The following is a 24,299-nucleotide window of genomic DNA, read 5'->3' as shown; positions in this document are numbered from 1 at the left end:
ATAGCTCACTTTCAACCTATCCTGATCTAATCTAATTGTCATATCCCATAGCTCTGGTCATATCCATTAAATGACACCTTTTCCTTCTGTGTGAGGACTTCTGTGTGGGTGAACATTTTTCCACGACATACTATACACTTGTGGGATGACCCGAGGCTCGGTGTGTCAACTCAACGGAAGCTAGCCTTGCCTACAGGTCAGCCAACTGCGCGACCCGATCTCCTACCTCTAATTTGCAGCCGTCAACTTCAATGGTAGGTTTTGCCCAGAGGGGCACGTCTGAGTCTACATATTAAGTTCTAGCTGTATAACCTCTACCAGACTTCAGGAGACAGCTCAGGAAAGGGGGCCTGCAAGGGGGGTCCCGACAACGATCTATGCTGAATTCGGAAACTTCTCGATTTTTTAATACGCTTTACGATAAATTCCAAGTGGCTATAACGCATTACGTAGAATTAAAACGGCGAATATGCTCTACAGAAAAGGGCTTGCGGGCCCCCCAGGAAAGAGTAGAAATTGACCAGATAAAAAGAAAACATGCCAGTGCAGGGGATCCGGAGTACCCAAGTACTTGGGCAGGCCCGCTCCGTACTTGGACTGGCCCGCTCCGTACTTGGACTGGCCCGCTCCGTACTTGGACTGGCCCGCTCCGTACTTGGACTGGCCCGCTCCGTACTTGGACTGGCCCGCTCCGTACTTGGACTGNTACAAAGATATGTACACAGATATTACGATTTCAGGGATATCGCGGCCAAAACATACCATACAAAGTCACGTTTCCGGCGATTTACTGCGCACTTACTTAGACTCTGGTCAGAATTAAACTCCGACCCGGAACCAGAAGGAACCCTGTAAAAGGTAAAGCACACACAAAAAACATATTGTAAGTTACACTACAATGACTATGTACAACGCAAACCTGTCTATATTAGCAACCGCTAATATTACTATCTAGTATAACGTTAAATCCTCTATGAAAACATGGGATTCTTCCATTTTCTCTGTACAGATATTTTCAGTTCACCCCCTATCAACGTTGAATTAGTGTGGTCCAAAATGGCTTCCAAAGTGACGCCATGGTTGCTACGTTGTGTTGCTTCCTCGCGATTTCTCCTATGTTTACTTGCGGCACAGAGCTCCTCGGTTCTTCAAGATACAGCACCCTACTCCGTGACTGTAGAGAGCCCTAAAGCTGACATTCTGGAGATAACGTTAGAGGATGGTTCGGTCTCATTTGAAACGTCAAACCCGGAAGCAAAACGACCACCTGTTACTGTTACAGGTGCCACAGATTCACCTACAAGAACAACTGCGTTTTCAGGTGTCGAAGAAGGTGAGGATATATAAAGAAGTTCTAAAAAACGCTATAAACCTACTTTGGAAACCTATGTGGCATGATATACCTCAAAGAATACGACATAAGTCTTTAAAATGTTGCTTTTTGCTTATAACATCATATGGCTGAAAGGGATTTTATGGCATAATAAAATGCCTACTACGGGTTACCTATTAACTACTTAATCTTGTATGGTGCATCATATATACAGGAATTTCACAGTAAGGCCGCAATAAAGTACATAATACCAAAATGCACCTATTCTATAATGTTCTACTCTACTCTTAACAATAACATACAGAATTGGAATAATTGTACTGTGTTTGTTGATATGGGCCATGGGCCTGATGCAAATAAATAAATAAATAAATAAGCAGCTCCACTGAGACATTAACGTTACTCATTATGATGTAATGTTAAAGCCTTCAGCAAAGTATCAAAACATTAAATTTCTTCTTTCTTTCAGGTGTATCTACAGATGCAATCCAAGCATCAGCCCCTTCCCCAAGGCTGTGGGACATAAAGGAGCTGACAGCAGCAGACTACGACTCACTGATATCCAATGCCTTCTCTCAGCCGGCTTGTGTCTTATTCTCAGCACAGAGAAGGGGTGCGTCAGTCATCGAAAAGCTTCTCCTCCAAGTATGGGCAACGTCAGAAGTGCAGGAAGAGTTTTCCTCCGTATTCTCTGTTGGAAAGATATACGATCCCACGCTGATGGAGGTAATGAATGAATTAATTAATGTTTTATTTGATCATTTTGATGAGTCAAAAGTGCATCACAGCCATAGGCTGAATTGACTTCATTGTACTTTTTTTACTTATGTCAGTTTTTAGGGCTTGGAAACCCAATTTTTCAGTAATTGAAACCACACTATCTCAATGTATATTGACCCTCGTGGAACAATAATTCCCAAAATTCTGACAAAAAATAGATAGTGGAAGTGCCCTGGGCTGATTTTTAGGGTACCACCCAGAAATAAAGAACTCATGTTGTGACTTACTTCTGCAGTTTTAAATGCCCAAAGTATGAAATGCTAATTTAAATGTGCTAATGTGAAGCAGTATGTGTCAATATCACAAAGATTGCTTTATTCAGAATATTTCCATTTTTGCTGCCCTGAAATTGGATGTCTTTAAAAACTGCTGGCATTAGTCTTTATGCCATTACCGCTAATCTTATCTTTGCTATTTATCTGTATAAAACAGGTAAAAAGTATCATCAGCATTCCACGTGCACGACCGTCCCTGTGCTGCTACCGAGGGGAGTTCCCGACTGTTTCTATGGCGATCACACTGCGACAAGGTTGATAGACTGGCTCCACCTACAGAAGAATAAAGCAGAGAATTCGATGACTGACATCCATGCGATATCTGTGGACAGAGAGCTGCACACTAATGATGTGACCGTGCTTGGATTCGCGAGAAATGAAGACCAGTCTGCTCAGCTGCACAAGATCTTCAATCGTCTTAAGAAGCTTTTTCCAGAACAAGTCAAGGCACTCCTGGTCCGTTGGGAATCGCCTGATAGAAAAAAGATCACTCAGCAGTTTGCTGTGAACACATTTCCTGCAGTCCTACTTGTGAGTAAGGCGGATCCACATCGGCCATTCAAACATCTGACTGGACATGATCTAACTCTGTCCACCATCGAGCTTCACATAGAAGTCACACTACAGAAGGCTGCCTTGAAGCTGACCTCAGAAAACTTCTCCCCTGTAGTTCTTGAGCGAAGGTACGCCGGATCAGTCCTGGTGTGTTTCTACTCCCACAGGGAAAGGAGAAGCCTGAGTTACATCAGATCCTTCCTGCACACAGCAGGTTGGATCAGAACACTGGGAGCTGCCTTCAGGTTTGGACTTGTGGATCTTTCCGAACAAAGAGACATCTTGGCAAAGGGATGGGTCGACTCAACTCTGGTCCGTCAAATTCCGTTCACAGTCTTGTTTAGTACTGAGAAAACCACAAACCAGAATGTAAAGACTGTGACAAGACAAAGGTTGTTTCCACGCAACTCGCCAGAACCGGTTGACGTGTTGACGTTTTTGGAGGATGTTGGTGTCCCGTTAGAGGACCACAAAGGGGTGCAGATTGTTCCACATTTGGACACCCCTATGTGTGAAATGGGAGCTCCCTTCAGTCCTGGAATCTTGAACAGTATGTGCGTCAAGTGGCAAAATGAAACAGCTTCTATTGAAGCACTCAGAGACTTACAGATAGCCAAGAACAAGAAGACACAAGTGCCTGTTCACAAGGGAAGGAAAAAGGTATGTAAGCTGCTACAGCAACAACTTTGTAAGTAGTCTAATTTTAGAATATGTATGTTGTGAAATGTCCAAGTATAAGCAAGGAAGGTACAGCCTAAAGAGGATAGAACATCAGCAGATATTCCTTGTGCTTCTCGATCCATCCATGTTCTCATCCATCTATTCATCCATCCATCCACAAATGCTTTGACTGTGATCTTATTTTGTGCATCTTGTTGTTACCAGGTCAAGGCAGTAAAGAAAGCAGGACAGATACCGGTTCTGACTGGCTCAGACTGGGACCAAGTCATCAGCACCACCCACACTGCCCCTTCCCCTTACGGCCTGACAGGAAGCGCCAGTCTCGTGCAAGTTGTTGCGGTGACATTCATCAAAGCCAACTGTGGCACCTGTACGAAAAAGATGCCTGAACTTGAACTTGTTCACAAGGCGGTAAAAAGAATGATGGGGGTTTCCTTTTACGTCTTCAACTGTTCCGCAGATCCTGCAAGATGTGAACAGCAGAGAATAAGGGGGTTCCCCACACTTGTAGCATACAGAGTTGTCCAAAACAGGAGAGTCGAACATTGCACCCAAGACACCACATACGACAGTATCAGGCTTGATTACCACGACGTGTTAGGAGCTGAAAAGGTCCTAGAATGGCTGTCAAAAGTGACTGAATCAGCAATGCACTATGTCTCAACGACGGACGGAACTGATTTTCAGGACGTTGCCCTCTTTGCAGAGCCAGCTAACACTGTTGTAGACAGGGGTTACTCTTTCAGATGCTTCGAGTACTTGTGTGAACAGCTCTACGGCCAGGTAGCTTGTTACGTCCTGTCGAAGAAAGCTGTAAATGTCGAGGCGGCAATGCTGCGTATATCCCTCTACCGCAGTGATGGCTTGAGGGCACCAATCTTCGCGGCAGGTCAGCCTCTGGCGTCAGTTATGGAGAGCGACTCATCAGAGAGCCAGCTTCATCAATTCCACTCTCCACACAAGTACAACCTCCAGCCAGACACCCTGTGCGAAGACAACGAAGCCATCTGTACCGACACCCTCCTGAGGTTCATACAGGACCACTCCAGGCTGCCCGTCATGCACATCACGCAGCAGCTCTTTCATACACAGCGGAGACACCTACTCTTCAACACAGACGTCCCCATACTCATCGCGCTAGGCCACGCCAGTAACTTCACCCAGGAGTCACAGTTCTACAAGAACTTGTACTCAGCAGCCTTGAGCATGTATAGGTCAATGAGCTTTGCCACGCTTGATGTAGACGTTTACCCAATGTGGGCAGGCCAGTTTGTGCCGTTGGGGTACAGACGGGAGTTGCTAGAGTCCACAGACACTGGTTCTCTTCACCTGAACCCCCCCACCCTGTACACATACCCGAGACTGTGCATCGTAAGGTGGAACGACCACGGACATGCAGCTTTTTACCCGGACCTACAGGAGAAGAGATGGCAGCGGCAGCACAGGAGCTTCACCAGCGGCGAAATCGTGAAGTTTGCAGAGGACTTTCTGAAGGACCCGGACAAGTTCCTGACAAGGACAGAAATGTTTTAGGGTCTTTCTGTAGTCAGGAAAATCTCATAACATTGTGTGCATCGTGCAGCCTTTATATGGGACAAATCCATGCGAAGGCCACCGGGTCAACCCTCCTCACTCATCAAATGTAGGGACTGACATGGTCATCATACTCGGAAAATCTGTATCTGTACATAAATATTATAGAATACAAAACAGGGCATTCCGTACTTCCGGCCCAACCGTGAGTCGGATCACCCAACGACTGAAGGATTGCCATACATGAGACAATGTTTTCTACAGAGTCTGTTAGACTAATCTTGTAACCATGTGTGTTTTGTTGGGCAAAGGACAACAATGTTCCTATTTACATGTTTTTACTCAATGCACATTTTTGGTTACCCTAGGATAAAACTGTATAAAACCCCCCTTTGTATTCTTTGTTTGCACAGTTTCAGTATGTAAAGAAATACGCGAGAGGCAACTAATTTTTATATAGAGATATATGAAAAACAACCATGTGAATTTTGATGAAAACAAAACAGGACAATATACATGTATATTCAATGTATTTTTGACATATTTATTATAACTATGCAACAACTTTAAACTATGCAGTAATGATTGTAATCCCAATACATATGCGGTGATCAAAAAGTAGATTATACTGCAAAGGCATATTGCACTTTGACCATAGAAATGTTCATTAAATTGATATGATACTGCCATATTTTTGGCCATGCTTAAGAGCAGAGCCTTTTTTTTCACTGAGGCACATTTAGAAAGTCATGTTTGTCTCTACATTTTATATACTGGCACAAAGAATATTTTGCCTAATGGTATTCACAAAACTTAAGGTAAAATAAGTTAAAATACCTGCACAAACTGTATGTACATTTTGTATTCACAGTAAAAGTATCCTAGAAATACACCGAATATTGTAAATTTATGTGTTACTGTCCGATTGGTTTTCTGTACAACTGTGTATTAAATCTTTCCACCAAAAATACTTTGTGGTTTTCCTTATAACTGTCGATCCTAGCATGCATAAGGCAGTTTTTGTTGGACACTCAGGAATTAAAATTATGTACAAATGCTACAAAATGCACAGAACATTTTGCTGTTCAATTTCTCCATTGACAACATTGGGCTGAGAATTGGTTGACATACATTTAACAGTTCACAATCATAAGATTTCATCATATCTCTCAAGTATCCTGTTATAGTTTCTAATTTCTATCAAATCCACAGCGATTTCAAGTTGAAATAGTTCTCTACAAGTCATGATTTTTTTTCTGGTCTTCCTTCCAAAACAAGTATAACCCATGGCAAACCCACCCCATTCAGCAAGTTCCATCATAGTACGAATTTAGTTTAACAGCATCAATCCCTGTTTAGATACAGTGTGTATACTGGCAGTTGTGTAAAGAGACTCTTTTTACACAACCAAGTCTTTTATTCAGCTGACATTTCGGTGACCATCTATCACCTTCCTCAGGGTGCTTGGGAATACATCTATAGCAACGACACCTGTGCTGCAGTGCAATGTGAACCAGTCAGAATAGCCCTGAGGAAGGTGACAGACTGTCACCGAAACGTCAGCTGAACAAAAGTCTTGGTTGTGTAAAAAGAGTCTCTTTACTCTGTGTTAAGCTTCCTAAGTCTTGACCAGTGGAAGGCCCTTGCCGTGGATGTCCCCCCATTGCTTCATCAGCATGGAGACCACCCGTTCCCGATCCTTTCCGCTCTGCATGATCAGTATCCAGCACATCTCATTCTCATCTCCCGGTGTCCCTGGACTCCTGTCGTCTGCCCTGAAGTACTCTTTTGCCACGTCCACCACGAAATCGCCCTCGTTGTGGAACACCAGTGTAAGGTCCTGCGGGGACTCATCGCTTACCGCCACCCTTTTCAGGTTCTCAATGGTCTGCACGTCCAGAACCTCATGGTGGGGATTTTCCGGGGGGCTGATGACGAAGTCAGGGAGGGGGTAGCTGACATGGTCCTCGATACAGAGAGCCACGTGCGTGTCCGTGATGACGAGGGAACGCGGCTCCAACTTTCCCAACGTGAACACGTCGTCGGATCGCTGCATCTGGTAGGCTAGCATGTACATCAGGATGGTCACTTTGGTGTAGTCCGGTTTCGGCACCGGCATCTTCTCAACCAGGAGGTAGGTGAGATCTGATACGAGTTCTTCGTTAGGGTAGACGAACTTGACCCCGCTGGGGTGCGCATACTCATCCACACTGTTCCTAGCTTTTAGATAATCCCTGTAGATATCGGTGTCGGATCCGCTGGAGGTGAGGTCAGGGGTCGGCGTTGTCGTGGCAACGCCCAGACTCAGCACGCCCATCAGCTGCTCGATGAAGATGTGGGTTGCGTCGAAGTCGCGCGTGATGCAGGCGAACGTGTTCGCGCTCGAGTCGCCCGTCAGGCGGAAACTCTGGTCGAACATCCCCACGGTCACCTGCTTCAGGTCGGCCAGGTACTGCGTGTGGATGCACCTCACCACTTTTCTTGAGGAATTAGGTGTCCCCGGCTCTACTATGCCACTGGAATGGGGAGAAGTTTCGTGGGCGGTTGAGAGTTTCCTCACTCCGGAGTAGTCTGACGTAGCTCGCTTATGCGTGCGGAGGTGCGAAGGCACGCCGAGACTCACCTTCTTCTTCGAGATGGATTCATCCGATAGGAAGTACACGGCTTTCGTGCTCAGCATGATGCAGGACGTGATTTCCTGTTTGGGGTCCACGTGTGGGACCACCACGCTCCACATCACGTGCTTCAGCTCCTCAGTCTCCGTGCTGATCTGGGCCACCCTGTCGTGGAAGTACCTCACCAACGCCATACCCTTCAGACTTACCAGCTGCAGCAGTGGTTCACTCACACTCAGAGTTCTACAGTCGTTGCTGGCAGATAGTCTGTCTAACACATCAGGACTTGAGTAGAGGACCTCGATGCTCACAGGTTTGCGGCTTTTGCTGGGTGTTCGTATTTCCTTTACGGGAGATGTTATCCTTCCTTCCGCTTCATCCCACGGTCTGTCGATCGTCGCTTTATGTTCTCTGTCGCCGACTAGCTGTGACAAGGATGCCATGAAACTAGCTTGTTGTTCCTTCGTTCTGAAATTCAGGTCCAGTCCTTGTGTACTTTCTACTTGTATCTTTGTGGTACAGGTCTGAAAAAGCTGGCCCGACCCACTTTCCCCTCTCTTCCAACCCAGTATGCTGCTCAACTTGTAAGACTCGGACAGTGTGTGTCTGATCACTGGCCAATAGGAGTGGTCCTCTCTGCAGATGTACAGATACTTGTTGGTGAGGATGACGATACAAGGCTCCTGATTGGCTCCTTGGGTGACCGCAAAGTTGTTTATTTCCACTGGTGACTTCCCCTCTCTGTTCTCTGTGATGCTTAAGAGCTTCGTCAGTCGGCCCAAACTTTCCTCATCTTGCCGTGCTACCTTGGCTTTTTCGCTACGTTCCTCCTGAAAGCTTTCTGATATCACCTTTACGAGAGCCTGTGTTTTGTTTGAGCTACCAGTGATCACAGTGACTCTTGTGTCTGTACTTTCTATTGTTACAGTCTGGTCGAACAGACCAACCACCATTTGCTGCAACGTTGCCAAAGGCACACTGCAGAAGTGTTGCATCATGGGTACACCTGCAATGGCTGATGGGAACTCCAAAGCCTTCACGACGTGCACAGCTTTGCTGGTTGCCACAAAGCATGCTGGAAACTCTGAATAAGGGCTCTCTTTGGAGAGGCAACCTGCGAAGAGAATGTGCATAAAATTTTCACTTTCATCTGGTGGATTTTCAGCTTCTCCTGGTTTTTGGTGGATGACCTGTCTCAGATAGTCAGCAAACTTAGCGTTCCCTAGGGTTGCTGAATTAGGAGTTTCCTTTGGTTTGTCCACAGTGATTACCGGCTGGTCTGGCTTTTGCAGTAGTGGAAGAGAGGTCGGCCTGCACAAGGCAAGAAGGACAGAAACAAATCACTTTACAAAGCTACATCAAGGCAATGGAAAATAGTTTCATCCGATTGGTAAAGTATAGGATACAGGAGTTTTCTTTTGCACAACCAAGATTTGTGTCTGATAGACACCAAAACATTAACACTTAGGTGAGAAATCTTGGTTATGTAAAAGAAAACTCCTGTATCTTACATCAAGGCAAGAAGAAGAAGAGCAAAAACAATATGTTTTCCTTCTGCGAAAGTAAAACAATATGTGTTTCCTTCTGCGAAGGTAAACATAAAAATTGAACTGCCTTTGCAATCAGTGAATGAATGAATGCAAAAGATCAGCACCGTGCGAGAGGTGAGATGTTGGCAGACGTCTGGACGTCCTGTGGCTGTGTGGGTGGAACTGCTGATTTGCTGCCCTGAGATTGGTGCGCCCTTGCTGGTGACCTACGACCTGAATGTGAGCGGCGCTTGGTGGATGGAGATGACGCTGGGGACTGGCGAGGAGACGGACTGAGAAGCAATGGCTGCAGGGAACAGGAGACAGGCAGTGAGACATGGCTGTGCTTTAGCTGGGCACTTGCATGAAGAAAAGGGTGAACCTTTGTGAAGATTTGTAAATATATCACTGATGAAGAGCATTGGAATGACACTTGGTGCTGAACACCATCCTCTCTCACACACACACACACACCTGTCCTTGGTGCTGAACACCATCCACACACACAGTCAAGTATACCTGTCCTTGGTGCTGAAGACCCTCAACACACACACACATGCCTGTCCTTGGTTCTGAACACCATCCACACACAGATACACATGCCTGTCCTTGGTGCTGAACACCATCCACACACACGCACACCTGTCCTTGGTGTGGACATGATCCACACAGGCAAACACACCTGTCCTTGGTGCTGAACACCATCCACACACAGACACACATGCCTGTCCTTGGTGCTGAACACCACACACACACACACACACACACACACACACACACACACACAGTCAAGTATACCTGTCCTTGGTATTGAAGACCCTCAACACAGACAAACCTGTCCTTAGTGCTGAATGGGGGGGCGACACAAGTTATCTGGCATGTATGGCCGTCTACTATGACCGCATGTCACTGACGTCAAGTTCCAAGAGTAGACAGGTCCATTCAATGTACAAGGTTGATGGAGTCAGCCAAAAATTTGGTGTAAGTCCCAATTTATTATAGTGTTGGCAGAATAAGCCGAATCTTTATTTTATAATGACTTGCACCAACACAGATGAACACCATCCACATAAAAACACACCTGTTCTTGGTGCTGAACACCATCTATGCACAAGTGAGCACATCTATCTATCTATGGCAATTACTCAATCTTTATTTGCAATCAGATACAGATTCATGTACAGATACATATACATATAGAAACATACACATCTTCATTTAGCACATCTCACCTGTAAACAAGTAAACGCCAACATGAACACACACACACATGGGTAAACACACGTCCTTGGTGCTGAATACCATCAACACACAGGTAAACACAGACACGCACACACAAACACACACACACACACAAACACACACAGACAGAACATCTCACCTGTGGATCCTCCTGCCTGACGTTGAATGCTGTCAACCAATTCTCTCCCCCCTGTTGTCGGAGTGCCTCAACTTCAAACCGTAAGTACTCTTCACTGGTGGACAACACATCTACTCCTGCAGAGGGGAACTCAGCAGTTTACACACTACTTCTTAACCTTCTCTACATTGTATGCCAAGGTAACCTGTTGCAGGGCTCGAAATACTGGGTGCATGTGCACCTTAGTCCACCCAAATTGGTGCTGTGCACGCAATTTTTTTCTGTGGGTGCACTTGTGCACCCAAATATTTTGTTGATAGTATACCGGATATTCTTCCTACAAATGTCAGAAAAATAATAATATCTTTGTTGTAGTTCTTGTTTAAGCTTTTGATATATATGTATGTATGTATGTAGCAGCAATATACGGTTACACAGGCTTTAAACACAGTGACTGTAATTACACATTACTGTTACACATTTTAAAACTATAGATTAAGAACTACAGCATATATCGGAATATGACCGAGTGGAATGGACAGCACATGGCAAACATACAAGCAATAGTGCAGGGAGCAAAAGTTAGCATTATTAGAGTGAGACAGGGTCTGTACACAAAGAGACGTTCGGTTGAAGGCAGCTCTTTAGAATTCAGTTGCTGAGCATTTTGCTCTCAAATATGTCAGCTGTGTCTGTAGAAGTTAGTTAATAAATTAAGCTGGGTAAAAGAAGTATCAGTTATACGCCACATTGAAAGTTTTAAAACACAGACAGTTTGAAAGTTTGAAAGAAAGTTCTTTAATGGAGACATCTGCATGAAACTTCAAACATAGTTTCATCGGGTTGGTAAGGTATAGGATACAGGAGCTTTCTTTTACACCAATTTTCTTGGCTCCATATAGCGGCGAGAAGCAGAACCCCAGTCAGAAGCTCTGAGGTAGGTGTCTGATAGACACTGAAACGTTCAGCACTCAAGAAAATTGGTTGTGTAAAAGAAAACTCCTGTATCCTGTACCAGCTGTATCTGAAGATGTTAGTTATAAGCTGGGTAAAAGAAGCATCAGTTAGCCACATGGAAAGTTGTAAAACACAGACAGCTAAAGTTTGAAAGAAAGAAAGATAAATGTAAATCTTGATATGTTTGCGGTGGTTTTATTTTCATTCTGTTTGCCCTGGGTTCTCCCCTGAAAACTTCATGACACAGTGACAATTCATGATACTTCAGTACTAGTCATCTATGTGCCTTAGTCTTAGTTATTTGACTGTTGGGACTGATGATCTGACAATCAGTTTTGTCCACAATTCTGAATTGTTTCCACTGTGAACTTAAAACACTTCAAGAACAATCTTTCCCTCCTACTGCAAAATAAATCCACCGCAAAAGTAATTCTTTAAGCAAATCTGCATGGCAGCTTGTTCCTGGATTGCGTCACTCTGCATGCAAACCCTGCAACAGCACTGCAGCAAAATGCAGCTGACAACAGCTGCACTGCAGCAAAGCACGTACAGCCGACACTAGTACAGTACAGCACAGACACAGGAAAGGCAACAGGAGAGTCCACATACATTTAGTACCTTGGCTGACGGAGGAGGCAGTGGAGCTCGTGTCGGCGGAATCAGCGTCCGCTATGGACGCAGCATGCAGCTTCTGTGGAGAGAGAGAACGAGAGAGAGGGGCAGAGGAAGAAGTTTCGGAGGTCTCCATCCAGTGCTGTGTACCAGTAGTCTGGACTGGTTCCGGATTTGTAAAAATGTTTAGGTTCAAGTCCAAAAAAAAACTTTAAAAAGTCAACAACCGATTCTGGGCACGTTACATGCCCCTTTTCTTTCCAAACCACCTAAAACCATCCATAGATTGCAAAATCTGTGCTGCAAAATCGCCATCTGTATCTGTATCTGTATAGCTGGTATAACTGCCTTTCGGCGTAACACACCAGCCATGGGGCATCGTCAAGTGTCGGCCTCCATGTTATGTGGCCACAGTTTCACCCATACAACATTGCAACTGGTTGCCAACATGCAATTTTGTATATGCCTTGGGTTTAGGTCAAGACTTAAGAGTCCGGAACTGAACCTAACCCTCTGGACTTGAATCTGGACCTGAACCTAAATGTGGGTTTAGGTACACAGCACTAGTTCTCCATCTGCAAAAAGAGCACACACACCAGCACTGCACCTCCACAAAGTTTTACACGGGTTAGTTTGGCCACAGCAGCTTTTCCACAACACAGCAACAAACTTACAAAAAAAAGACTTCAAAGAAAAATAGGATTTACAGAAATATGTAATTAAAAAAAATAAATTACAGATAGATAGTAAAAAAAAAAATATAGAAAGAATGCAAAGATGGAGCATTTAGCAAAATTCTTGGACTACATGTAATATCTTTTCCTTGGTACATATAATTTTATTGTCTAACTATTTGCAGGACTTTGGACAATAGTTGTATGTTCTACCTTGTGGTGCCTCTTGGAATCCTTCTCTTTTGCCAGTTTTGCCTTCTGTATAGCTTGTAGAACTGCAACTGTGTCCTTGGGAAAAAATAAAGAAGAGACGAATTACATATTCCAGTGAGATTCACTGCCACAGTATTTTATTTTTACATACACTGTAGAGTGTTGAAATGATAATATGACATGATGTCATGTAATTTGCATACCTGTTCCTTCTGACTTGTGGGCTCACCATCCAAGCACACCTGAGAGAACAAAGAAAAGTTTGACATTTTTTTGACATCATCTAATATTCTTTCATATCCCCAACTCCCCAAACAACAATCTGTTCTCAAATCTGATGTAATATTCCGTATAACAGATTCTTCTGCAATATCTGGGCCCATCTGTACATGTACTTATAGACATATTGTTACTATTTTTATTATGTGTACTTTTATCTGTATGTTTTATATGGGCGACTCGTGCCTGAAATAAAGAATAAAGAAAGATATGCACACACAGAGCAGTTGCTTGAGTAACTGTTTTCTTATGTACCTGTATTACTGCATCGATATAACCAAGAAAATGCCCTCTATTTGGCCCACACACCCTAACACCAATTCAGAATCATCTTAAGTGTCTTATCATTTCTAAAAACAGCATCCAAAAAAAGGAATCAGATATAGACGTTTCACCTCTTTTGACCTGTCGTTGAAAGCGGCCAGTACTTTGGTGCGGTAGTCTGTAACCATGGTTACAGGGTTGCCTGTCAGAAGGACAGACTCGATGCACGGCAGGGTGCCGATATGCTTCATGTCAGACACCTGAAAAAAACAGGGTTTGATTTTCTTTATTTTCTGTCTACCAATTGTATATTAAGTTTTATTCTTTACCTTTTATCTCATTGTATTGTAGTGTACTCCAGGAAGAATAGTATTAAACCATGTGTACATGGAGGCATAAACATCAAACAGCAGTTTTGATAGAGCAAAAAACTATCAAACTGTCATGACTGTACCACAGTTGAGTTTTTAAAATAGAAATAAAAATGTGCAAATCAAAACAGCTCAGGAATTAAATAAACAAGCAGCAGAAGTTATTTTATATACATGTATTTCAATTTTAATTACTTTACACAACACAGCTTTTAAAGATGATACTTCTCTCTGCATTCTGTAAATGTCATGCTATGTTTATAGAATATATGAACTTTTAAAAAGAATTTGACACATTGGATAGCCCTAACCCACCTGATAGATAGTGTTGTGTCCCACATCCAGTGTGACAAGTGAGTACAGCTTAGACAGGCCCTCCAGTGTCTCCAGCTTGTTCCCTGCCAGGTTTAAGGTCTTGATGTTGCCTATCTTGGTGTGGAGGGCCTCCACAGTTGTTAGGTGGTTGTGGGACAGGTCCAGGTGGGTTAAACACGACAGGTGCTATAAAGGTAACAAGAAACATTAGGAACAAGAAAGGTAACATTTTGCAAAGCAAATGCATAGTGTTTACCCTATGGTCTGCTCTATTAATTCTTACTCACAACACATTCATATATATGGTGACAGAACCCTAAATCCTTCCTGCTATAAAATTGCAACATGATGTAACCCAACACCAGTTACAATGGTGACAGATACATCTATATGACTGACCTGTAAGTGATCCAGTGTTGAGATGACATTGTGGCTCAGGCTGAGGAACTCCACTTTTGGAATCAGTTTCTGTACAGAGAAAAAAAGTTCAGTTAGAGAAAGGGTTCTGGATGAATTCATAAGATCGCTTCTCATACATGTAGTAGCTAGTGACAATATGGAGCCGGGGGTAACTACAGAGGATGGCACCCAGGCTACACAGATCTCCAGAGTACAGTGCCAACTCATAAATGTTGCAAAAGTCCAGCATGCGCCGGGTTGTCATAAAAGTTGTCATGTAGTACCGCAAATTCACAATAACAGTTTTGTATTCCTGTGGCTTAGCAGCTTTTCTTTTTGGCCAGAATTTTTTTTATCCGCCTGACTGAACTAGTTTGGGGGTCTTCAAAGGATGCCATCCATGCAATTAAGTCAGTGTGGCCTATCCCTTACCAGTGACTCGTCGATGTGTTTGATCTGGTTGTGGCTGAAGTCTGCGGTAGTGATGACACCCCAGACAGGCACCACCGTGGACAGTAGATAGTCCTGAGTCTCCTCTTCTGACTTCCACTGGGTGATGGAGGAGGCTGCTGGGATCAGCACATCCTGAAAATATGACAGCATAGATTAACCTTGTTTTCTTTTCTTAACGTGGCGTTCGGTGGCATAGTGGTAGAGCGTTCAACTCTGAAATGGGGAGACCCAGGTTCGATCCTGAGTTGTACCCGGGACATGTCTGGACATGCACCCAGACATTGTGCCCTTGGGAAAGGCACTTTACACAACTTTCCTCAAGTCTCTTCTTACTTCTCCAAAGTACTTAGACAATGATGTTATTGTTTTCTGACACTTACTAGATGTTAAGAATATGCTGTACATTTGACATCTTTACCATGCACCCAAAGAAAAAAAAATTGGGTGCACAGCTTAAATGTTCACCTTGATGGTTGTTGTAGACTGATGCACACCCAGAGTCGCTAAAGACTTCTTAAGGGAGTCCAGTCCTGTCACCAGTCGGGCATTGCACTGGTTAATCTGAGGGAAAAATACAATCATCAATAAAAATTATGTATAGAATAGAAAGGTAACATTTGCCAAGCAAATGCATAATGTTTACCTTCGCATATGGTCTGCTCTGTTAATTCTTACTCAAACACATTCATATATATGGTCAGACAGGAGTCTAAATCCCTCCTACTATAAAATTGCAACATGATGTAACCCAACACTAGTTACCATGGTGATAGACTGGTTCAGGTCATTGACCTCATTGGTTTGGAGAGGAAGAAGAAACAAAGCAAAAACAACACATTTTCCTTCGGTAAACAAATAAATAATAAACCACTAACCTGTACTTGCTGTAGACATTTGAACATGGCCATATCAAATGACAGGCTGCTCACGTTGATGTTACTGCTGCCAAGATTGCCATCAGAACCAGTTACCTGGGTAAAAACAACAAAACGGCATGTTTAATTACCGACCACAATTATGTACATATCCAACTCTTGTATGGTTGGAACCACATTGTAGATACAATTCCTTGTAATCACGCATATGTGTAGATAAATCATATGTAAATATTGTACGTTTGGGAATGCATCTATAGCAGCGACACCTGTGCTGCAATGCAATGTGAACCAGTCAGAATTGCCCTGAGGAAGGTGACAGACGGTCACCGAAACATCAGCTGAATAAAAGACTTAACTTTCGAAAACAGTGTGATGTGCCCATGTTCTCACCTGGAGGTATTTCAACTTGGAGACAAAGTCTAAGACATGGCTGAGGTCACTGCGAGCGTCTTCTGAGTCTGGTGGGGAAAAACATTAAAGAAAATCTTAAGACAGTAAGAAGTACGGAAAAATCTGTTGACTCACATTCATGCCATCATGTTCTCTCAGATGGGATGTAAAGTCATAGGTATTTATTTATTTCTGTTTTATTTAACAGGGTAGAAACCCCAGCGCTATTTAAAAACACTGATTTTCAGGCCCTGACGCGTGACAACAATTTACACATGAAAACAATGAAATCGACACATTAAACAATACATAAAGTTACAAAACAACCAAGCGTCAAAACAACATAGGTTCTGTGTTTGATATCCCAGCACACTTACTGAAAAGTGTAGGGGTTCATCCCGGTGTGAGGGGTTAAAATCTTACTTCGGTCTTACGCAGCTTGTACCTTCTGTGCGAAATGGGTGTCTTATGACTAAAGGCGGTTTACCAGTTATGCGAAAAAAACACCAAACAAATTTAAACTGTTGTTTTCTTGTTGTATCAGGGGTCTGAAGTATCTGTATAGCCTGTATAACCGCCTTTCGGCATAACACACCAGCTTCTGTATCTGTATAGCCGGTATAACCGCCTTTCAGCATAACCCACCAGCTTCTGTATCTGTATAGCCAGTATAACCGCCTTTCGGCGTAACACACCAGCTTTGCAGGCATGCGGCGCGGCAGCAGCTGACTATATTACACCGATTGACTTGTTACACTGTATCTGTATAGCCGGTAATACCACCTTTTGGTATGAAAGAGTTTAAAATGAGGGATCATATATTACACTTACGACATGGGGATATGGGCATCTGTAGCCTGGTGGAGATGGCATGCAGCTGCATGGGCGTCATGTGGAACACTTCACCTGCAGACAGGATCATGTCACCTGTAGTGTAAGGAAACAAGCAGAAGCAGTTAATCACTCCCCCAAAAATAGACTCACCGGGTTGGTTAACAATAGGATACAGGAGTCTTCTTTTACACAACCAAGATAGTTTACCTTGCTGATGTTTTGGTGTCTATCAGACACCTTCCTGTACCAAGTTAACCATACCGTAATGAAACTCTTCCGCCTTGCATTGGACCACAGTTTTCAAGGTGAAAATAGTTTTCTTTTTTTTTTTTGCTGATAAAATGAATAAATTATTTATGTTGAGTACACATACAGTACATCTATGTACTGTACATGTATTGTCACTTACCTTTAGTGAAGAGCTCCTCAGCCAAAGCATGGGTCACACCAAAAATTTCCTGTAGAAAGGATAAAGTGTTAGAAATATGAAAAAAAAATGTTATAAAGTATCCTTGAGGCATGTGTGGGGTATTATCAAATACATTTATAACTAGACTATAATTAATTTACTAGGTATAAATACTAGTAGTTGTTCAATCCTACATCCCTCTGGCTTCAATCATGTATTGCTAATATTCCAGTCTTTTCATCTGTGTTGACCTACTAGTCAGTGTAACTGCCTGAGGCACAAATTCTTCCACATCAGCTATGTAGAAAGAGGTCAACAGCTGGTTCTACTGCAATATACTTACAAGTACAGTTTGTCATACCAAACCTATATATATATATATAATTATATCTTCATGTACCATGAATCAAGCATCTATACAAAGGAAAAGGGCTCTGCCATTTTCGATGATACAGCGTTAACTCCTACAGCAGTTTCCTGGCTTAAATAGTTTCGAACTTTATCTTTTCTGACAGTCTATAATCTTATATCCCAATCTTGGTTATCTTCCTGTGCATGTTTGCCTTGCAACCATGAAAGGCAATGTACAAAGATGCTATTTTTACATTTGAAAATTTACTGATGCTATGTTTTATGCAAAACACACTACCTAAGCATTCACTCAGAGTTCCTTACCATATTGTGTAGATTATTAGTCATTTGTGTTGTTTTCAAAAAGAGCCATGCTTGACTAAATGAAATCTTTCCTTATTAAATTTTCAAAGATGAAGATCCTATAGAACATCTACTTCTTGTAGACTAATGAGTTGAAGTGCCAAATTTCAATGCCAAAAATATCAAAGCAGACAGGGTATAGATTCTAATTGTCGATTCTATGCAATTTACAAAAGAGGTCTCTACTTCAAAATCTAATTACTAGTACTGGTATGTCCATTGGTAATGTAATTAGGCTCAACTGGACACCCTTGTGAGCTTACTTGCGAGACCTATATTTTCTGTCATTTCATGTCATTATTAACTAGGCAAAGCTTCATCAATGTGGATAAAAAGAAAATGTGTGAGACTTACATACAAATGGAAGTCTAAAAACCGTTCTAAAACTTTGGGGATGCAGTCTTGGTGTTTTTCTAACAATAACTGTAGATAAACTTCCAGTTCCTTCTGTCTCTTCTCCACAAAGGACTTGGACATGTTCCCCAGAAGTTTCTTGGGTGGAAGGGCATTCTTGTCCACTTTCTTCTCTGACAAAAGCTGAGGAAAACAAAATTAATTTGTGTCATTTCACAGGGCTATACATGTATATCATTGACAAAAAATGTAGCAGAACTATAAGGTAAGGGCCTTTTTCAAGCAAAACAAAATCTGTGAGTGTGAGCATTCAAGATGACTTCAAAAAGACACGAATATACATGTACGAGCGATCACTGTATTTGTTGACGTCATAAACATGTAGATTACCTGTAGTTTAAAACATATGCAAATTACTGGTAGGCATATCAGCCAATCATCACCCGTTTGTTGTCTACTCACTGACTGTGATGTCATGACAATCGCTCAAATTAAGAAGATAATTAACAAGTACGTGAGAACTGGAATTAGTCTTATCATTTATCATTATGTGAATTTTTGATCACTGTAAAAAAAAATATATGTTACAAATATGGTACTATACCTTTTCATGTAGCTCGCTGAACTCACTGTAGCGATGTCTGACTGTCCAGGTGTTTGTACCTGACGTCACCTCGATTATGTACACCTGGCACAAGTGACATAATAATAATAATCATAATACTAGTAATGGTTTATTTGTCACTTGTTGCTGAATTGCTCTGACATTCACACGATTGAGTAATAAATGGTTACAGAACGTTAAAATCATTTCCGTCATCATTAATTATACAAAATATGTTAAAATTTCAAAATGGGGGAAAACAATGTCTGAATAATATCTTGTTTAATATCTAACATGCATAGCTATTAAAAGAATATAAACATGAACCTGAAATAAATTCAGTATCTTATCACATCAATAATTTAGTAGTTGTTTACTCCTAACATAGACCCCACTAAGGAGTCTATGTATCTTCACACAGAGCAGTTTGGGAGTTTGCAGTTGGCTTTGACGTGGCCGTTTTTCGAGGCTACGCCCATCATTAAATCAAATATCTCGAATGAGCCTTCCAAATAAATTATCTACCCTAGCTATAAAATTAAGCTTTATCTTCTCTTTCAAGTGGGCTTGTAAAAAAAAAACCAAGATCGGAGTGCTATATAACGGTTTAGGATCACTTGTTCCTATTCCATACTTTGCAATAATATTTACATTTACACGTAACTATTTATTTTTGAACGGCCATCAACGAACTTGGCAAGACAAGTAGAAATCGGGGCACACCTACCGTATAGTTTTCCACCTGTTCTGCCGAAACTATCCGAACTGTTTTCGCGCCCAAATATTCGCTGTAGTCTTCCGCAGCTCCTGCCATTGCGATGGACGATTTTTTTTGTTCCTTTTGGAGGCTTTATTTCGGCTGAAAAGGTGACAAACACGCCAAAATTACGCCTAACTAACAAACGGCGGCCATTTTACCAGTCACATGACCTTGGACGATTCCATTACATCATAGGGCTCCATAGGAGTAGATAACATCATTCATGACCAAAATAGGGCAGAAAAAAACATAGAAAGATAGACAAATAGAATGACATGATCATACGATACCAATAATAATGACAGAAAAAAGTAGAGGATGAACAAGAAAAGAGGAAGCACAACCTTATCATATACAACGTTGAAGAAGCTGATCAGTCAGATACGAGAAAGAAACAAGATAAGGAGTTTGTAGAATCCCTCCTAAAAGTTCATCTTGAAGTCGATGTGAAGGTTAAAGAAATGTACAGACTAGGAAGAAAACCTGACACTAACCAAAAAAGAGGAAGACCGCTTAAAATCACTCTAGAAAACAAAGAAGACAGATCAATCATACTAAACAGACTCTCAAAGCTGAAAAACGCTGAAGACAAAATCAGAAGAATAAGTGTGACGGCAGACTTGAGCAAGGATGAGAGAGAAAAGATAAAAGAACTAGTACAAGAGGCAAAAAACAGAACACAGCAAGAAGTGAAGGGGGAATGGATACATGTTGTCCGGGGAACGTACCCAAAGCTACAGATAGTAAGAAAGAAACAGAGAAAAGACAACAAACTAGAAACCAAAGAGACAAAGGAAGACAAGTAAAAGACAATACAACAAGACAAAACTGTGAAAGTAAAAGTTCTAATACAAGTGCAGACATGCCAGAACTCTACAAGGGAAAACAGTTGAAGGTTATTTATACGAACATTGATTGCATTACCAACAAGAAACATGAATACTGTGCTATTATTGACGAACTGCAACCAGATATTATTATTACGACAGAGACCAATCCAAAAACCCAAGATACAAAATGACAAAAATTGACTTATATATTCCTGGATATAATTTGTATACAAATGCTGAGACAGAAGGTGTGAGGGGAGTTGCTGTGCATGTAAAGGAAAACTACAACTCCATGGAAGCTGAGAAACGAAGCTTACCACTGGACCATGTCCTTGAGGTGATACCAGTAGAGATGACACTAGACAAAAACGACAAGCTCTTGATTCTTGGAGTCTATAGAAGTCCAAACTTATCTGCAGAGAATAACGATAGACTCAACAGACTAATACGTAACATCAAAGGCTATTCTCATGTACTTATAGCTGGGGATTTTCAATTATCCTAAAATTCTGTGGTCAAATGGAGATGGTTCCATCAACCAACCAAACTGTGATGCTGGGAAATTCTTAGACGCCACTAGAGATGTATACTTGTACCAACATGTGGATTTCGCAACCAGGTACCAAATTAATCAAGAAAATAATGTGTTAGACCTTGTCTTCACAAATGAGATGAGCATGATAGACATGGTTACGATGAGACCACCAGTTGGAAAGAGTGATCATGCTATGTTAGTGTGGTCTTTTAAATGCTACGCAAAGAAAGATCACATCAGAAAGGAAATCCCGCTATACCATAAGGGCTTATATGACAATATGAAAGAGGACTTACAAAAAGACTGGAAGAAAATCTTTAGTAACCTTGACATTGATGAATGCTGGGATACATTTACTAAAGCCCTAAAAGAGACAACGAACAAGAACATTCCCATAGCCAAACCCTCAAACAGAAGAAGAAGGCTTTCATGGAAAGACAATGAAACTACAACAAAAATGAAGAAGAAACAGAAAGCATGGAAAATGTATATTCAAACAGGAAAAAAAGAAGACTACATAAAATATACAAGAATGCGAAACCAGGCGCGCTGGGCGTCAAGAAAAGCAGTAAAAAAACACGAGAAAGAAGTGGCTATGAACATCAAAGGAAACATCAAATTATTCTGGAAATATGTAAATAAAAAATCAAAGACTAGAGACAGCATCCCTGACCTAGTAGACGGCGACAGAACTGCCAGAACAGATGCAGAAAAAGCAGAGGCACTAAACAAATTTTTCATAAGTACCTTCACAAAGGAAAACACACAGTTTATCCCCACATTAGAGCAAAGAGACTACGAAGAAGAACTGACAGACATACAGATAAACCCAGAAGATATCTGCAAAAGACTGAAAAAACTAAACCATAATAAGGCCATGGGGCCGGACAGAATTCATCCTAGAGTCCTAAAAGAACTTGCAGATACACTGGCTTATCCACTGAGCCTTATTTTCCAGAAGTCCCTGAATGAGGGCAAACTTCCAACAGAGTGGAAGACCGGCATCATTACACCTCTTTACAAAAAGGGATGCAAGAAAAGCCCTAGTAACTACAGGCCTGTGTGTCTAACATCTGTAACTGGAAAACTGATGGAGGGGATTGTTAGAGATGAAATCTTAAGGCATATGTTGAGCAATAATCTTTTTACAACTCAACAACATGGATTTCTCCCTGGGAGATCAACTGTTACACAAATTCTCGAATGCATGGAAAACTGGACAACATGGATGGACCAGGGTCTTCCGGTTGACATAATTTATATGGACTTTCGTAAAGCTTTTGACTCTGTACCCATCTTAAGACTTCTAAACAAAGTGGAAAGTTACGGAATCAGAGGAAATCTTCTGAAATGGATAGCATCCTTTCTCCAAAAACCGGAACAAAAAGTATGCCTTAACGAAAGCAGTTCACAGTGGGGTGAGGTGCATAGTGGAGTCCCACAGGGAAGCGTCTTGGGACCGGTTCTTTTCACTATTTATATTAATGATATGCCGGATATGGTGAGCTGTCCTTTGAAGTTGTTTGCAGACGACACGAAGATATTCAGCCCAGTTCCAGAATTAAGAAACTGCGAAGTCCTACAACAAGACCTGAACAGTCTCCAGAATTGGGCCACCAAGTGGCAGTTAAATTTTCACCCAGACAAGTGTATGGTCCTGAGAGTAGGAAATGGACACCCAGATTACACCTACAACATGTCTGAAATTGGGAATCCAGATCCTATACCTCTGAGTTTCTCAGAAGAAGAAAAAGATCTAGGAATCAAAGTAGACAAAAACCTGGGCTTTGCCAACCACATCATGTCCATTGTAAAAAAGGCAAATCAGATAACTGGGCTAACATGGAGAATCTTTGAGTACATGGATAAAGAAATGTTTCTTACACTTTACAAATCAATCATACGCCCACATATGGAGTATGGAGCTCCTATATGGTCGCCACATACTTGGAAGTTTGCTACAGAACTTGAAAAAGTACAGAAGCGAGCGACCAAAAGAGTGCCGGGCTTACATGAACTTCCATACGAAGTCAGGCTCAGATCACTAAAGCTTCCTACTTTGGTGTACAGAAGACTGAGGGGCGATATGATTAATGTCTACAAATACACCCATGGCCTGTATGATACTAAATGCCCCATACCTACTGTATCGGATAAAAGAACAAGAGGGCACCAGCTGAAACTAAGCAGGATGCCAGCAAAAACAAACACAAGACTTTATTTTTTCACCATAAGAACAGTATGCTGGTGGAATAGTCTACCTGAAGAAGTGATTACAGCTCCCAGCGTGAACTGTTTCAAAACCAGATTTGATAAGCATATGAGACTACACCCTGTAGTATATAACTACAGAGCCCTGGATCATCCCATGCGACCTGAGATGACTGTCGGCTGAAGCCAAGAGCGGCCCAAACTGGAAGATATTCCTACCTGGCCTGAAGGAATCTACATCTACATCTACAATAAACTTCAATTTTTTGTCAATTTGAAAGTGGAAAACTGGAAGCTCCGTCCAACCAAAACTGTAGTTACTCTTCAAGCAGAAGTTTGGGTTTTGCTATATTTTGGGCGTGTTTTTAGGCTTTTTACCCGGTTTTCTTTCTTTGCACTGTTTTTTTACGCCAAACCAACAGCGTAAAAAAAGATATCAGTGCAAAAAAAAAAGAAGCCCGATGAAAAAAGCCTAAAAACACGCCAAAAATTAGCCAAAACCCAAACCTCTGCTTTGGAGAGTAGAAAGCAGCCCAGCATTGCACTTTGTAATATTTCCGCTAGGTGGCGCGCATGTCTCCA

General features: G+C 42.0%; 2 protein-coding genes across 2 annotated transcripts; one reads left to right on the top strand and one right to left on the bottom strand.

Moving 5' to 3' along the window:
• Positions 1 to 838: 838 nt before the first annotated feature.
• On the top strand, positions 839 to 6,591 carry LOC109487684. Its single transcript, XM_019791711.1, is given in 6 exon segments — positions 839 to 858; positions 1,010 to 1,333; positions 1,803 to 2,059; positions 2,546 to 2,609; positions 2,612 to 3,603; positions 3,829 to 6,591. Coding segments are annotated over 5 exon segments (2,919 nt in total). The 5' UTR covers positions 839 to 858; positions 1,010 to 1,056; the 3' UTR covers positions 5,158 to 6,591.
• A 66-nt stretch (positions 6,592 to 6,657) lies between these two features.
• Positions 6,658 to 20,296, bottom strand: LOC109487513 (nischarin-like). The gene is made up of 18 exons (XM_019791517.1): positions 20,109 to 20,296; positions 19,382 to 19,465; positions 18,778 to 18,960; positions 17,710 to 17,758; positions 17,298 to 17,393; positions 16,467 to 16,534; positions 16,074 to 16,169; positions 15,664 to 15,759; positions 15,178 to 15,330; positions 14,746 to 14,814; positions 14,347 to 14,532; positions 13,792 to 13,920; positions 13,321 to 13,359; positions 13,118 to 13,192; positions 12,237 to 12,309; positions 10,683 to 10,798; positions 9,427 to 9,608; positions 6,658 to 9,083 (listed from the first exon to the last, which is right to left on the bottom strand). The coding sequence occupies exons 1-18, from the start codon at positions 20,193 to 20,195 to the stop codon at positions 6,776 to 6,778; spliced, it is 4,089 nt and encodes a 1,362-aa protein (XP_019647076.1). The 5' UTR covers positions 20,196 to 20,296; the 3' UTR covers positions 6,658 to 6,775.
• Between the last annotated feature and the right edge of the window lie 4,003 nt (positions 20,297 to 24,299).

This window comes from Branchiostoma belcheri, unplaced genomic scaffold (genome assembly GCF_001625305.1).
Source record: "Branchiostoma belcheri isolate BF01 breed outbred unplaced genomic scaffold, Haploidv18h27 scaffold111, whole genome shotgun sequence".
NCBI classification, from domain to species: Eukaryota; Metazoa; Chordata; class Leptocardii; order Amphioxiformes; family Branchiostomatidae; genus Branchiostoma; species Branchiostoma belcheri.
The sequence above is the reverse complement of the archived record's forward strand: the minus strand, read 5'-3'. Positions and strand labels throughout refer to the sequence as shown.

Coding starts and splice junctions, on each gene's coding strand:
- LOC109487513 (XM_019791517.1), bottom strand. CDS start 20,195: ATGGCAGGAGCTGCGGAAGACTACAGCGAATATTTGGGCGCGAAAACA. Junction 15,760..16,073: donor AATGTCTACAGCAAGTACAG/GTTAGTGGTTTA, acceptor TTTTTCCCTCAG/ATTAACCAGTGCAATGCCCG. Junction 9,609..10,682: donor TCAGGCAGGAGGATCCACAG/GTGAGATGTTCT, acceptor TGTTCCCTGCAG/CCATTGCTTCTCAGTCCGTC.